This window comes from Anneissia japonica, unplaced genomic scaffold, assembly GCF_011630105.1.
Source record: "Anneissia japonica isolate Jap-2015-1 unplaced genomic scaffold, ASM1163010v1 scaffold21_len1647178_cov195, whole genome shotgun sequence".
NCBI lineage: Eukaryota > Metazoa > Echinodermata > Crinoidea > Comatulida > Comatulidae > Anneissia > Anneissia japonica.
Genome location: NW_022750455.1, coordinates 272,227 through 288,221, shown reverse-complemented (window position 1 = coordinate 288,221; position 15,995 = coordinate 272,227). Strand labels below are relative to the sequence as shown.

The 15,995-nt window shown below is 34.2% G+C and overlaps 1 protein-coding gene across 2 annotated transcripts in view; it reads right to left on the bottom strand.

The window, feature by feature from the left end:
• Positions 1-3,081: 3,081 nt before the first annotated feature.
• The window catches only part of LOC117121334 (nucleoplasmin-like protein ANO39), a 49,880-nt gene continuing 36,966 nt past the window's right edge, over positions 3,082-15,995 (bottom strand). For both annotated transcript variants that reach the window (XM_033266484.1, XM_033266485.1), the window contains 2 exons: positions 12,228-12,302; positions 3,082-6,017 (listed from right to left, as the gene is read on the bottom strand). In XM_033266484.1, coding sequence (XP_033122375.1) covers positions 5,973-6,017; positions 12,228-12,302 — 120 coding nt within the window. In that variant the 3' untranslated portion in view covers positions 3,082-5,972. The remainder of the gene's footprint in view (positions 6,018-12,227; positions 12,303-15,995) is intronic.

Sequence of the window (15,995 nt, the reverse complement as noted above, 5' to 3'; positions counted from 1 at the left end):
CTTTCGGAAGCATAGGAAGAAAGGGGGGGGGTGTTACCCCGATGCTTGCGGTTCATTTCAGCCCCTGTCGTCGTGAAAGGATGTGACCATGTCAGCGCCTCTCATGGCGGCTAGGTAGTGACAGACGCAACACAACACATTGACGCTGGGTGTTATTCTCCTACCGTTACCTACAAAGAAAAATCTACAAAATTCTATGCCAATATTAGGTCTTGGCTATGTATCAAGACCAGAGTCTCAATCCAGGTTTGGTTGGATCTCGTATTTTTCAGTATAAAATGTACATAGGACTATATTTTTTCGGTCTTCTAGTATAATTATTATTGTTACAAATAATGATAGCGTAATGATACCGATGATCCTATATTTATAATAATATATCAAAATATCAATTTTATCTTTATTATGTCTAGAAAGTAAAACAATTTAACATGATTTAACGAAATTATAAACTGAATTATCAACCAACGTTAGAAGTCGGTCTATTTATACGCCTGTAGGTCGAGATAGCAATAAAACACAAGATTCGTACTGCAGTTTGTGTTGGTTAGAGCAGGGAACAGTGAAAACAGTAATTTCACTGTTCCCTGTTTAGAGGACGTACCGTACCGTAACAGCAGTTCTACAAAAGTTGGTAAGATTGAGACAATTGGTGGCGCTATCTTCTTTCGTTACAATTTCCGTTCAATGTTAAATTACTTTACATTTTAGAAAATAATTTACAGGGTATACTGTATCTGATTTATTTAATGTTAACCTAGTATCCAAGCTGGATTAATTATGATAGCATAAGAAGGCATTTAAATACCATTTGTATAAATAAAAGGACTGTATATTTCGTCGTAAACACTTGAACACTATGGGAACCAAACTAAAAGTTCGTTAACCATTAATGTGCCGACTCGCGTGCGCATATCATGTTTGGACATCATGACTATATCGATAACATTTCCAACTAACATTTTAACAAATTAATGTACGATAATTCCTGTATGCACCTGATATTATGCGCTGTCTCGATCGAGTCTGCCTGTCTAGATTGTTTACGGCCTGAAAAGTGGGTGATAGTGGAAAACTGTTTTGAACTTCGTATTTGGCGTAAATTTGATTTTCTGGATGATTCACAGTTTAAGCGGCGTGGCATGGTTTTGACAAAGCCTGTCAGACCAGTGTTAGGCGGATACACTCTCGCTAGGGATCACTAAGAGTTTGATGTGCCGATAAACTGAGTGAGTGTAAGCCTACGCGGAAGATGGAAAGGGGCCTAAAGAAACGTTAGGACATGCCGCGAGACCAATAAATCGAATGTAACTTCCGCAACGAATAATCCAATAACTGTAGCTAATTTTCTTGTCAGTTGTACATTAGATTCGATTGACGGTTCCAATGTATATTACTGAGAATATATTCATTGTTGATAGTGATGGGAGCGTCTGAAGTCGAACGATGTTTAGGATCGCGAGTTTATTTGGAATTCATCTGTCACCAGAAATTGGGCAGGATTCCATTCATTTGACAAATTTTGTTTCGGTATATTAAAGTTTACCAAAACAAATATATCGATAAAACAATCCAATTCAAATACGAAACAGGGGCACACCAGACATCAACTAAATCACTGAGTTAGGGATAATATAAAAATACATGCTAATATACAAGTTATGTTTGTTTTTAACATGCGTAAAAGGTAGATTGGTCCAAGCTGTGCTATCGTGTCCACCAAATAAAACCACAAAGAACATAACAACTGACAAGAAAAAAAAATAAACCCAAGAAGGAAATTACTTATTTCTTCATTTGGTGTGTTTCGTGAGAATGAGTTGCAGTTTTCACATGAAGCATAATAAGAGTTTGTAGGAAAAATGTGTTCTACAAAAAAAAATCTAAAACGTGGTTAATTCGAGCCGAAGTTTTGACAAGAAGATCTGGCTGTTTGTCACTTCCTAATCCCTTCTTTCTAAAAGTGTGTTAGTCTGTAAAGTGCTCTCCACCTTTCTAGAGAAAGAACAAGCAATAACAAGATGTGAAATTGGTACAGAAGTAACAGTTGTATTGCGTGGTTAGTATGGGATCCTGTTAAAGTGCCGTTGAGTGAATTTAAACATTATCGCAACGCTTGTCTTTATGATTGACAGTCTGTTCAATAAATGCGCATTTTGATCTGAGACGTCAACAATTACCAATTTCAAATTGTTCTGCGATGCATATCCATTTTCTCACGTCTCTTACTCATAGTTGTCTTTGTTTTCTTTTGTTGATATTATCTACTGTCTGTGTGGGTCACGGTGACCGATAGTACTTCGTTCTGCTGTACTAAATGTCGTTTGCTAACCGATTCTATTCGGATTTAGATATTACCGAGTGCATCAAATTGATTGTGTTAAGGACTTCTTTTTTCCCGATTAATCTGCACCATAAATGATCAACTTTCTATCTGTTCTCTTTGCTGCTCTAATGCTTTTAAGTTTCCTTTTCAGAATTACTTGCCAATGGAATCCTCTTTCCCTTGATGTTGACTTCTTCCAATGCTATCAAGTCTTCCGTTTTTGTTTCTCGCGATTCATTCCCTATCATCCAAGAATATCGATCCATCGTCCTACGTATTGTTGTTTGCGTCCATTATCTTAGACCTACTACAGTACTTGCCAGTGGCGTACCTTGAAATAAGGGGAACGGGGGGGGGGGGTTTGTTGCTGATGGAGGCGCAAGGGTGAAGTGAGGGATTGATGATTATGTAAATCAATGCTAGTTCGCAAAATAAGGTGATTTGATGTTTTTTTTTTAACTTGAGCGTATTTTTTTTAGGGGGAGGGGTAACGATTTTTTAGGAGGTAAGGCGTGCTCCCTGCAGCCCCTAGATACACCACTGCTATTACCATTATCATTTAAGGACAATACAGTATATGTTTTAATAGCTTTTAAAAAAAAATTATAACGAGTGTAGGCCTAAAATGATTGTGGAGTTTTAAATGTAGCCATAATTTATGGCTCCATACGAAATACGAGTTAATTTCCTTTTATTTCCTATCAATTTATAGTTTTATGGAATAACAGAGAACAAATAATTAACCCTACAAGAAGTCTTAACTCAATATTTTTTTTATTGTCAACTACGACCAAACTTGTCAATTTTTTTTATGAATTACAAAACAATTATTAACATGCAATCACCTTTTATGTGCAAAGAGGCACCAACAATTGGGTACAGGACAATTTGTAATGGTTGTTTAAATAAATCCTAAAATTCGACTTACAAGAGTAGCAAGTTGAAGAGAGAGCACTGATCGATTCTGTGTGAATATTTTCACTCAAAAACCATGGGCAAACACAAAAGATTTTAGCACGGGGCAGATGCAGTGCAGCATGGACCAATAATCTGCTTGGTAGAATGAGGAAGGTAGTATGAACACATGCAGTCTGCAGGCCATGCCACCAGACAGCACCCTCCAAACCATTAGTAGAATGTTGGAAATTTTGTGGCACGAACCTGACCACTTGCAGCATGTGGACCATCTGGTACTGCAGCATGAACCAGAATACCCTGTGCATTATCATGCACAGGGTATTACCATCACGTATCATGTGGCCAGGCCACCTAGCAACATGTTGACCAGACCACCTGCAATGTGGTCAGGCAACCTGCAGGAACCATTATCCATCAATTAGAAAATCAATATCCTGCTATAAACAGTACTAGTACTTTAACTTATGATATATTTTGACTATGAAACGTTTGCTTAATACCTCTTAATTGGAACCACTTTGTAGCATGTAGCATGGAATAAAAAAACTATTGTAATACAGGAACAGAAATGCAAAGATTCATCACAAAAAGCATTTGTCCTTTGGCAATGATGGAAAAGGTAAGTACATTCTCAGTTCATATAATATACATTAATAATAATAATTGAATAACAATAATGAAAAAAAAAAGTTCAATTTTTCCTAACCACAATAATAATTACAACACCACTTTGTGGTAAAGGATGAATATACTGTATTAGAAAAAGTACAAAAAAGATTGTTAACCTCAAGCAATGTGTTCAGTATCAAGATGATAAAATTGTTTACATACTTTCATTATTTTACACATGTCAGATACTTTTGAGCAAATACTTAATACACAAAATATTGTTTTTAAGTGGAATAACTTGTACATGCCTCCAGCAAATGCATGCTGCACGCGTGCTGAGCCCGACGCACCACTGTGAGCAGGTTTGGCCCACTTTTCAGGCCATTATTACCAAGGTTACTAGTAGCATCCCAGAGCGAACAATTTTGCGGATCACTTAGTAAATCATTATAGTGTTATTATCTTAGACAACATGACACAATTGGCTGCCACAGCTGACTGTGCTAGGTCACCGCTGGAGGTGCAGTGCCTGCTGTAGCTCTCATATTGTTTCTGATTACCACAATCCTGCATAAATCCTAAATTGACGAAAGACACCCTGGTTTTTAACTCATCCTTACAACAGGTTTCATTACCTGCTCTTGAGGTAAGAGCTTCAGTCAGAATACCGGACATAGCTAAAAATTAGTTTCCTACCTGTTGCCCGACTCGAACAGAGGTCATCAAGCAGAGATGTTACACTCGAGTCTTCGTCTTAATTTCGTTCTCGATAAGGATTCAACAGGAATGGTGGAGAACATTTCATATTCAATGTCTTATTTCTGAAAATTGAATTTTGCTAACGAGTTGGAGGTTTGACATCTCAAGGACGCGATAACCAGAGACCCAGCATTACATCAGCTCAGGTTTTAAATTACTTCTACATAACCGAAAACTCAGTTGATACTGTTAACAACAACACAAGATGAAACTTGAAATTATTTTAAATGTAATTAATAATTGATAATATCAGAAACAATTTAATCATGAAATCTTTAATCAATATAATTGATAATAATTTTCGTCATGAAATTGATGTAACATAAGAAACCCAACTATTCATGACAAACGGTGTCCACACCTGACATGTTACGAGTGATATTAAAGATACCACTTCTAATAGGAGTTGACAACTGGATTAATACTTGCTAATGCTAGCTATTTTTTAAACCCTGTAACTTGATCCATAGATTCAATTACCCTTACTGGTTCATGATTTTAAAGGAAGCAAGTTCAAAAAGATACCTAATCCGGGCTTCTCACCACAATAGTACTTTCTGAAAACCCAATTGCTTTGAGAAGAGAAGACAAGCCCCTTGATAGTGAATAAAGAATACACAAATCCTGTTTATAATCAAACCTTTTTAAGTTTGCTTAATGCAACACAGAGTACTAAATACTTCTTTTATTCTTTACATTTGTAATATCAACATTACTGGTAATCTTTGTCAAACACAGTTAGTTTAAGTAAATGGATGCTGTTACAAAAACGAACCGACACGGTTTTGTTGCATCATGACAAAGGAGGTCTACCAGCAGGAAATCTTAAAGGTTATCAAGTTGCAGCTCTTAATTATACCCCAGCCACTCCACCCCTCTAAAACCTCCGATGGTCTGATGCTAATATCTAGATACACAACACTGGGTAGGGTATGCAATAGATTGGGGAATGTGCGGCTATTTTAAACAGCGTATTGTGTTGTATTTATTTAACTTATACTCTTGTAAGTCAAACTGTGGGATTCATATTCTGAAGAAATTATTCACATGTTCATCGCTAGGCTACATGGATGGTTGAGTGGGTCACCTTTGTACATAGTTGATAGGAAACAGGAAATGTAAGTAGGGTTTTCCCCTTCCTTGCCAGTTCATGGCTTTGAAATTTCCTCAGTTTCATTTTTACATTGTTAAAAATTAAGAAATTTGAAACTGATTTACTGAATAGAAAAAATACAGTATATAGAATTGATTAAACCGGATTGTGTTTTTACCATGATTTCCTCCTCCAGGTTATACAAACATAATGATCAACAATGATGCAGCTTAGCAAAATTTTACATTTTGATTGTCTTCAAACTCATTACAAATTAGTGTTCTTGTGCCAGTTCCAGAGTTCTTGTAATTTCTTTAAAATACAAAAAAGAAAAAGAAAAAAGATTAGCATTAATTTTTGTAAAGCCTTTAAAGCTAGTGGGAAGAAAATACGGTTAGGCAGTGCTCATACCACACACAAAATTAAACCTTTGTGATTTCTGGTTTCCAAAAGACGCGTTTGCATTCAACAAATACAATTAACACAATGCTATGCCTCCCGATACAGCACGAACATTGTAATATGACATAGCATTTGCTGATTTGCTGCACACTTTGGGAATAAACCTCCAAAATAAATGCATTCATACTTAGCGTAATATTATATGCCAGAAAGCATATGTACACAAAGTGGGTATGGATTTAAGCAGGAAACATTCTTTCACAGACCCAGTATCCCTGTAATTTCTTTCCACAATTATCTTCACATGCCCGCACATATCTCCACACACAATGCCACAAAATATCTGTCACTATGTCAACTGCACACAGCATAAGGTTGAAATGGTAATTAAGTGGGGGAAAAAAAAAAAAAAAAAAAAAAAACAAAAAACACTAGCTCTATGCTTGGCTGATCAGTGAGCAAGACACAAGCAATAGAAGGTGGAAATTAGCAACAAACTCCACAAACTGACGCGTTGAGAGAGCAGTTAATCAGTGGCTGACAGGTTATTAGGCCAAATCTAACAGTGTGTTAATTGGGTGAAACTTGGCCATGAAATTGTTAAAACAAGCAGAGTGGACCTGTTGCTGGAAGGGTCAGAGAAAGGGGAAGAATTAAGAGGTTAGTAACCTAATGCTAGCAAATGTTACATACTAACCACAAACATGAATGAGGACAACATTCATTAAAAACCTTATTGAAGACATTCAGAAATTATATTTTTGTATAATGTTGTTAGAATACGAAAAATATCCGCTCCTAATGGTTGTAACGTATCACATAGCATGGTGGTGGTGGTGGTAACCTTATGGCGAAGTGAATATATTCGCCCTATGGAAGAACTTGCCCTATGGTCGATCATTTCAGCATACGTTTACGCCTTAAGTATCATTCTCTTATACACATCTAGATGTGTATAAGAGACAGGTACTAAATACTTCTTTTANTATATATATATATATATATATATATATGTATGTATACATACATATATATATATATACACACATATATACATACATACATAAATATACATATATATATATATATATATATACACACATATATACATACATATATATATATATATTTGTAATGTTACATCAAGAAAAGAGGATTGATAATTATGTTACTTTACCTAAATCTTGACAATGTCTTCATAAATATCTGTGTAAACTAAAGGCTAGGTTTGTGACAAATTTTTAAGAACTACATCAGCATGCAATTTTAATGGGTGTCATCACTTATTCTAATAGGACAACAAAGAATAGGGTAACTCCATACATTATGATCTGACTCAATGCTCAAATAATCTATAAGAAAATATAAAGGATATAATCAACATCTGGATACGAATTACCCTTTCACGGAGGTTACAAAAACAACCTTAAATACTCAAAAAATTGGATACTAGCCAAACTAAATCTTACATTCAACAGAGTTATTTTTGGACTAGAATGTTTAAAAGTGGAAATGCATACAATGTTCCATCAAACATGGTAAGATTAAAATCCATCATGGTTAATTATCATAAGATGTTGTAACAAACACATTAATGTTACTCATTTGACAGTTTAAATGGCATTGTTGATTATTGCTGTTGGCATAAGTATATCTTAATAATGGTTAGGTCACTGACAAATACTTAATGTTATATGTTGATAACTTTCAGTAAAAAGCATCAGAAAAAAAAATCAAGCAAACTGAACCACTTTTAGATCATTGTTTGTAATTGGTCTCCGGACAATAGCATTTTTCATTTGAAAAACATTTGTGCAAAAAAAGAATTAATTATAATATATGAAAGAGACTGAATTAGAAAATGAAATGTTTTCAATAAATTTGGATGTCAGATGATAAGCGTATCAGACAAAACAGACATATGTCTATTGTTAATGTACCCAGTCAATCTTTCTATTGGGATGGGAGGGGAAAAATGTTCTATAAATGGTGCTACCTGTACTGTACCCATCACACAACAGGTTGCTCATGAGAACAGAAGGCTAATATATAAAAGATATACACTTACCCTGGATAAAAGCATAGAAAAGTGGAGAAAAAGAGCTCACTGTACTTAAAAGAATAAAAGCTTGCATTGTGCCGATCTTTCAAAATCCTTTGTGAGTTTAACAATACAAAAAATAGGCCTAACAATATTAATAATAAGCAATAATAAAAGAAATGATAAAGTACTCTGCCTAGGAATGCAAAGCATTCTTTAAACAGATGCAATATCAAAGTTTTCTCGACATAATTATTGCCATTATTCACCTGTCAAGCCCTGAAACACAGTCTGATCAATCAATCCCAGAATTCCTGAACAACAATACTGTTCCATTCGGTGTGACAGAAATACAGACGGTCTATAGTTAAACTCCCGTTAAGTTGAATAACCCTATTCTATTGATAGGGACTGAAGTAACCGGACAGTTCAATGACCTAGACATTATTATTCAATCTAACACTATGCCCCATTTCAATCTATTGAGCATTCAATTGCATATTTTCGCCAACAAATATGCGCCATTATTCACAATCATACGACTTTTGATGGGGCAGCTTAATTACGGTTACGAACGGAAACAAACATAGAGCAGATCATGCCCAGATTTACTGTGAAACACCTCACTCCTTATACCACAATCTATTGCTACCGATTAGACCCATCATTTCCTGTCTAAAGTGTCTGTTCTCAATAGTTTGATATGGCAGTTAGAAAACCATTGAAGCAGGCCCTGTCAAACAACTATACTACTACTGGTATAAAGGTTAACATGTCCTGGTAATGCCAAGTAAACCAAAGCCGATTAATTAACCATAAGTTACAATCAATTTAACGGTAAATACCTCAACCATATACAAGACTGCCAACCACAAGTTTTATTACGAAGTATTTGCTTAATTTTTGTACTGAAGTAGGCATGATTTTAAAATTAAAAAGAATAAATAAATGAATAACTCAATAGTAATTTCCCACTTCAGTTTGTACCCTTCAACTTTGGTGGAGTAAATGTCATTGACATGGTCTGACTCCAGTTAACTTTGTTATAAATTAATTAACTTTTTCTGCCTTCTAAATTCTTTTTGTCAACGTTTTCAGCAATTAGTTGTTAAATGTTACTGATCCTTATCAGTGTCAAGTTGATAATACTGTGAAATGGTATGCCAAAACCGGCGATATTTACACAGACCGCTGTGCGTACAAAGCACAACAAAAGAGCGCCTCGTTCACCTTTGAGGGCGGTGGTTTTTTAACGCCATTCCCCGCAAGGGAAATGTCTTATCCTAACTCTTTGTTAATAACAATGATGTGATACAGTTGATAAGAACTTGTTCAAGTTTTCCAAGTTTCATTTGCTTTTGCTCATCTCAAAATATAATCAATTGAGGGGGAAGTAGATTTCAGGATTTCCAGTATAGCTTCAATTGCATATATGAATAGAGATAAAGAACCATCAACAAAAGAAATAAGTTTACTGACTAAATTTTAATAATTATCAACAGTAAACTATTTTGCATTGGCCCCTTATTAGGCAAAGTAATCAGTACATTCCATATTATTAGCTGTTTTGCTATCTCTAACAATAACCTATTGTGTAAACCTTTCAACGGTCTGCGTCCAAAACCCAAAGTAAATATTCACCGAATTTGTGTCAATTTTTGCAAGCACAAAAGCTTGTTTTAATACAAGAATCATGCTCTTATTAAGGCTGATCAACAACAATGCTTTTCCTTTATCCTCGTACTCAAAGCAAATTAACTCCATAAAACTATATCTTAAGCGTAAACAGAATTTCTTTTGAGGTGCCACATTAAAAGAGTATTTCCTATTTGACACAGCATTTCATTGCCATAACAATGAGAAAGAATGAAAGTGGTGTTAATGGATTCTTTGAGAGAATAGTTTGTTCTTAGTCTTCGCCAATTAACTACAAAAGGGTAATATTAACAAGGTGAACTGTACACACACATACATTGCCTAATTGCTACTGGGAGTTTACTTGACAACACAAACAAACTAATGCTCCCAAGTTCATCTGTAATCACCAATAAAACAAATTTTTTTCAAGCTGATTGCAAGGTAATTTGGGTATAAGAGACAAGATAAGGATTTCGTAAATCAAAGACTAATCACAGGTGTAACGGAGAGATAAGTTCAAGAACAGGTGTCATCGATGCATTTTTAACAAGTGATTGTATAGACAATTCTGAACAAGTAGCAGATGATCAAATGTATCAGCATAGTTGGCAGAGAATCTACAGAGGATGGATGGACCATTCCGCTTAGCCCCGCCACTTGGATAATGTCTCAAAAAATGGCAGCATAAACTTGTTCGTTTGAGGGACACGCACATATGTGAGGTCTCACCACGAAATGAGACGCATCGTTGGTGAAACGATTTTGAGATAATCACCAAAATAGGTCAAAGTCAAAATTTTATGCAATTTTGATTTTAATGTTTTTGAATAACTTGATATTTATATTTAATGATTGTATAATTTTTAAGTGAATTTTCTTACTAAAACAGTGTTCTCTGCGCATATTCTGTAATTCTAGTCCTATTATTTGTACAGGTTAGTTTATCTTTGAGGCCTGCTTTCTCAAAATGTGGTTCTCTTACACATAATATCTAAAAGCTCACGTCTCTGGATCTACATATCCTAGTGAAGCCATTCAAAGACCAAATTAAAGCTTATAATTTGATCTACCCAAATATAATATAAACTCAATTTTTGATATTCTAACTGTGACTGATTTTGTGGCAAGGTCTCACATATTCTTGGCGCTTTTTTAATTGTCCAGTTGTTAAGATCAAGAGAGACTCTTATAAAGTCGATTTACCCAATTCCATTGAATTACCAATATTTTTTTTTTACGATATTTACTGTTAAAATATATAACCTAAAAAGTAGTCTGGATAATGGAGACATTGGCCCATAGGGATTTCAGGGGAAGGGCAAATTTGATTATTTGTGGTTTTATGAATTTTCAACATCAATATGAGATGGTTATTATTAGCCTATATTTTTTTAAACAATAACTAATGTTGTTATATGTATGCCAATAATGGTGTCAGTAATGGTTAATATATAGCATGCCATGCTGTGGCTTGTATGTGACTATTATCTTGCTTCTCTGTGCCCTACATAAAAACATAATTTAAATTGAATAATAAAGAGCAAAATTGCTAAGTAAGTCGGCAAATAGGCAGCTACTGCTTCTGACTAGTGGTGGTTGACCTGTGCACAACAAACCAATCTATCCCATTAAAGATCTCAATAATTGTCGCTATATTGGTAATCTTAGCATTTAACGAACATGATAAAAACGTACACATATCTACTGGTTGTGCTGCATGCAAAAGAGATCTATCGCATCGCTCTCTTGAACCATCTTCTGGACATTTTTTAGTATAACTAACCGAGATGCTGGGGTGTATTTTTTTACTGAAAAATAGCCAGTGTAATAAGAGCCTTGGAAAATAGCCTCTTGGTTAGCTTACCCAAACCACTTGGAAATAACAGAGTGAAGTGTGTCCAGGCAGACTATATTGCACGCATCACAAAAATGTATCAAAATCTACTGTGTATTTTTAATTCAAGTGCAAACAAAGGTACAATATGCGGGGGTCCCTAGTACGAAGAAGTCATTTCTGGGAGATCTGATTAAATGAGTTTTCTTAACACACCAAATTTCATTTTCCTGCACGTAGTGATACCCATTGGCACTGACTTCCATGAGACAATTGATAATAAACCAGTGAAAACATGCAAATATTATGAATTTCATGGGAGATAGGTTATTTTCCGGCAGATCCTTGTTTGCTTGCGGGAGTCCGTCCCAATTTTTTAGACCTCCGCAAGTTAGGAGAGACGTAGTGCCCTTGATTATGACCTAGGTAGATTTACCCTTTCATGTTGGTCAAAATTATTATAACACATCATTTACAATAGTTGCCTGCTATGATATAATTTCTGATGGTCTTGAATTCTTTTTATTTTTTTCACTCTACTATTTTTATCTGTTATATTTCATTTGCATAAGGTATTTTGATTACTAAAAACATCCATTTCTCTTACCTGTGTGTCTGTTATTCGGTATGTATTCTTCACATAATTAAAGAATTTGGCTTCTTTCTTGGGCTTGCCAGGCGACTGAAAAGGAAAAAAAAAGAAAGGTTAATTTAATATTTCATTTAAGTCAAAACAATAGAAATAATGTGGTTGTTTTTTCTTTGTAAATAAACCAGTACTTGTTTACCTTTTCAGGATGTTAGGACCACATTGTACTATTTCGAAACCACATGAAATTGTTTGATCATGGAATAGAAATATTTATAGCAAACATGCATTTTTTCAAAATATTGATTTCAAATGTTTTTTGTGGGGGTGGTCCAATGAGCCAAAGTGAATTATTTGTGACCCTTGTGATATGCCAGCTTGAGGAAATTATTCATATTTTTATCTTAAAAGCTGTCTAATAACGTCACATTCAGATTATATTTGGTTCAAGTAGGATTACTCATTACCAAATACCATATCATTTGATAACAAACACTAACTGTGCACATGATGTTCCTAAAAACTAAATGTAAAATACATTACATTCTTTTATCTACTAAAAGTACAGAATTGATAACTAAATTGCATTAAAGAAAAAAAAATATCATCTGACATTAATATAAAATGACTTGTGAGGGTAATATAATCTAGTAAATAATTATTGAAATATAACCACAGAATAGTGGCAGGGATATTTTAAAGGGCAATGGTCTAATGGTCTTTTTTTTTTCTTTAAAAAAAAAAGGAATAAATGGCCAAGCCCTGAGGGCTAGCATTAACTGGAAGTTTATTACCAACTCTTCATTTGATTAGCATCGACTATGCTTTATTTAAAGATTACTATCATAGTTCATTGTAACAGATTATATGACAGAGGTATTCAACCGTGAGGAAAGGAACGCAGATGATCATTCAGAGCTCAAACCTTTAAAATTACTTGCACAATGGAGAAATTGGCAAGTTTGCACGTCAATAATGTATCTTTTGATTGGTGGTTGATTCTTCACACTTCTATTCCAATCAATAATCCACAGATACAAATAGGAGGTGATAACATCTTCTTAAACAAGGGCAGATGTAACTTCTGTGAGGGCAGTATTTATATTTTATAAAGGCATTATCTATTTTCACATAATCAAATACAATAATGTATTTAAGATGAACGTCGCTTCTAAGAGATACTGTACTAAGATATTTTTATTGTCCAATAGGACAATCAAAATTCTTTTTCTTACAATAAAAGTACAAAAAATTTATTTAGAATACACAGTACAATATAAAAACAGTCAAACATTACAAAGTGCAAGAGAGATTGTTAATCAAATTTCTTGGCAGTACAAAGACCTCAATTCTAAAGATTTCACATTTAAAAAAAAATGAAATATTCAGAGGTATACATTTATATATGAAAGGATACTGAGACTGTAACAATAATTCATTTGATCATCATTTCCTAAACCAAGATGCTAAAATGATTAAAATAATTGCTGTACAGTCGAACAGAGTTTGACAGCTTATACCAATATGTCCATACAAAGGAACAATTGTGGATAATGGAAGAATTTTGAATTTCTTAGTATCGGAAGATGTCATATAAAGAAACAATTGTTAAGATGTGGGGAATATCCCACTAACTCTCCTTACAAGTCACAGCTTAAGACCCATTTGTATTCGTGTGGCTATTCACATGCGTTGTGCAACTTGTTTGGAATTGGCGCCGTATTATAACGGTATGTGGATTGTTGCCAGGTATGATACAAAAATCAGGTCAAACTACATTATTGCTTGAAACATTTTTGGATTTATAAGCATTAATCATAGAGTACCAGTCGTCTCGTCACAACACCAGGTGGCGCCCTCTGGACGTTGGTTACCATTCATAACGCCTGATGAATGACTTCATAATCTTAATGGTTTAGAATAGGCTTTCTGGAATAAGCATTTTAAAACCTAATAATTTACCTTCAAAATGTACTAAAAACACAAAAAGCTCGCATTATATTAGTTATCGTATCGAACACACATTTAATCATCAATTAACATTTACAAAGAAAAATTAAGATACAACTTCTTAATAATTATGTTAGAAATTGGGATCAATGGTTTGTCAGTTGAGAAAATAGCGTCGGTTGAACGCATTTTGTGTCGCCGATAGCAACTGAGTAATAACACGTGGTATTGTGACGTAACACTGTAGTACTCTATATCTAGTTGTGCTTTACACTTTCCAATAATGACATTTACACAAGTGGACCGACTCCATTAATTATGGTTCATTGCAGTTGTAGGGCAAGACTTCTTTGATTCCTTGTTTCACATACTTATTTTTTTTAAGATTATCAGAGAAGGGTTGAATAAAAATAGAAAGAAAATTTTATTTTCTTACTTAGCAAATAGTTTTGCCAAAATCATCCAGACGGAGGAGAAAATAAAATTTTATTGGTTTATGTAAAATAGGATGGTTAATGCTTCAAAATTATATAATAAGGAAGAAATATACTTATCTAATCTTAGGAGATTTCAAGGTAGCAGAGGGCGTAATAAAAATAAAGAAAAACTTTTATTTTTTTCTGAAATTTCCACTTATTTGTGGTGGCGTGTGTGCTAGTTGGCCAAAAATAAAATTTTATTTTTATTCGAAATCATCAATATTTGCACTCACTAAACAAGGTATAAAAGAAGTGTAATAAATAGGGTGTATCAATTTGTTACATGCCTAAATATGGTCATGATGACATCACATCATGACCATATATAGGCACATCATGACTATATATGGGAATATAACAGGTTTTTTTTTCAAAATTTATTAATCAAGACAGAATTTAAGGAATTGAATTTCTTGGCCATTATGACTACTCAAAATTTTGATGGGACTGAATTTCCTTTGACGTTTACTAACGCTTTAATTTCCTCCGGGTTCTTAAAAATTGAGCAGTATTCACAAGGGCCAAACTTGTCTTTATCATAGACGTCATACGCAATTTCCACGCCATTCACGTGTGACACCCCTGATGAAAGTCAATATTGTTATGTCTCAAATGAGAGCTTGTGCCTTTGAGGAACCTCATCTTTTAAAAATCATTTTCATCAATTATGACAAGGATGGTTTGACTGAAATTCACTATCTTTAAAAGGAAATATCCAGTGTCCTGCTGGATTGAGTGTCAATCATAATATTAGATACAATTAGCAGTTATGATATCAATATCATATCACACTTTAAGTAAGAGCCACAAGTTTTGCCTATTTACATACATGTGGTGAAAGTTAAATACACATGGGTAGTGTTATTAAATGCTCCTCATGTGCACATGTAGGTAAAGTTATAGTTAACACTTATAAATAGATCCAAATGGCTTCCAGTTAAACCCCTAAGTATTAAATCATGTAAAGTAAGTGCATACCCTGTCTCTACTAGCTACATGATTACCATACATGTTCCAATACATACAGTCGACAGGGTTGTACCCGTAGCTGTAGAAAACTAACGTTGGTGGTAGATATTTTACATTTTAGGGGCTGAAAACGTTGGTGGTAGACATTTTACATTTTAGAGGCTTACCATGGTTGGTGGACTTTTTATGTACACTGTATGGCATTTCTAGATGGCCGTAATGGCACTCTCGAGCTAAAAATTTTAATGTTTTTTTTTTCATTAAAAAAATCTAGGGGAAGGGAGCATGGGCTCATTATGTCATTATGAGCCTTGGAAATTCTAAAAAAAACAAAAAAAAAACTGATTATCAAAACAAATAATCATTTGAAATAAAGTCATTCCTCAAC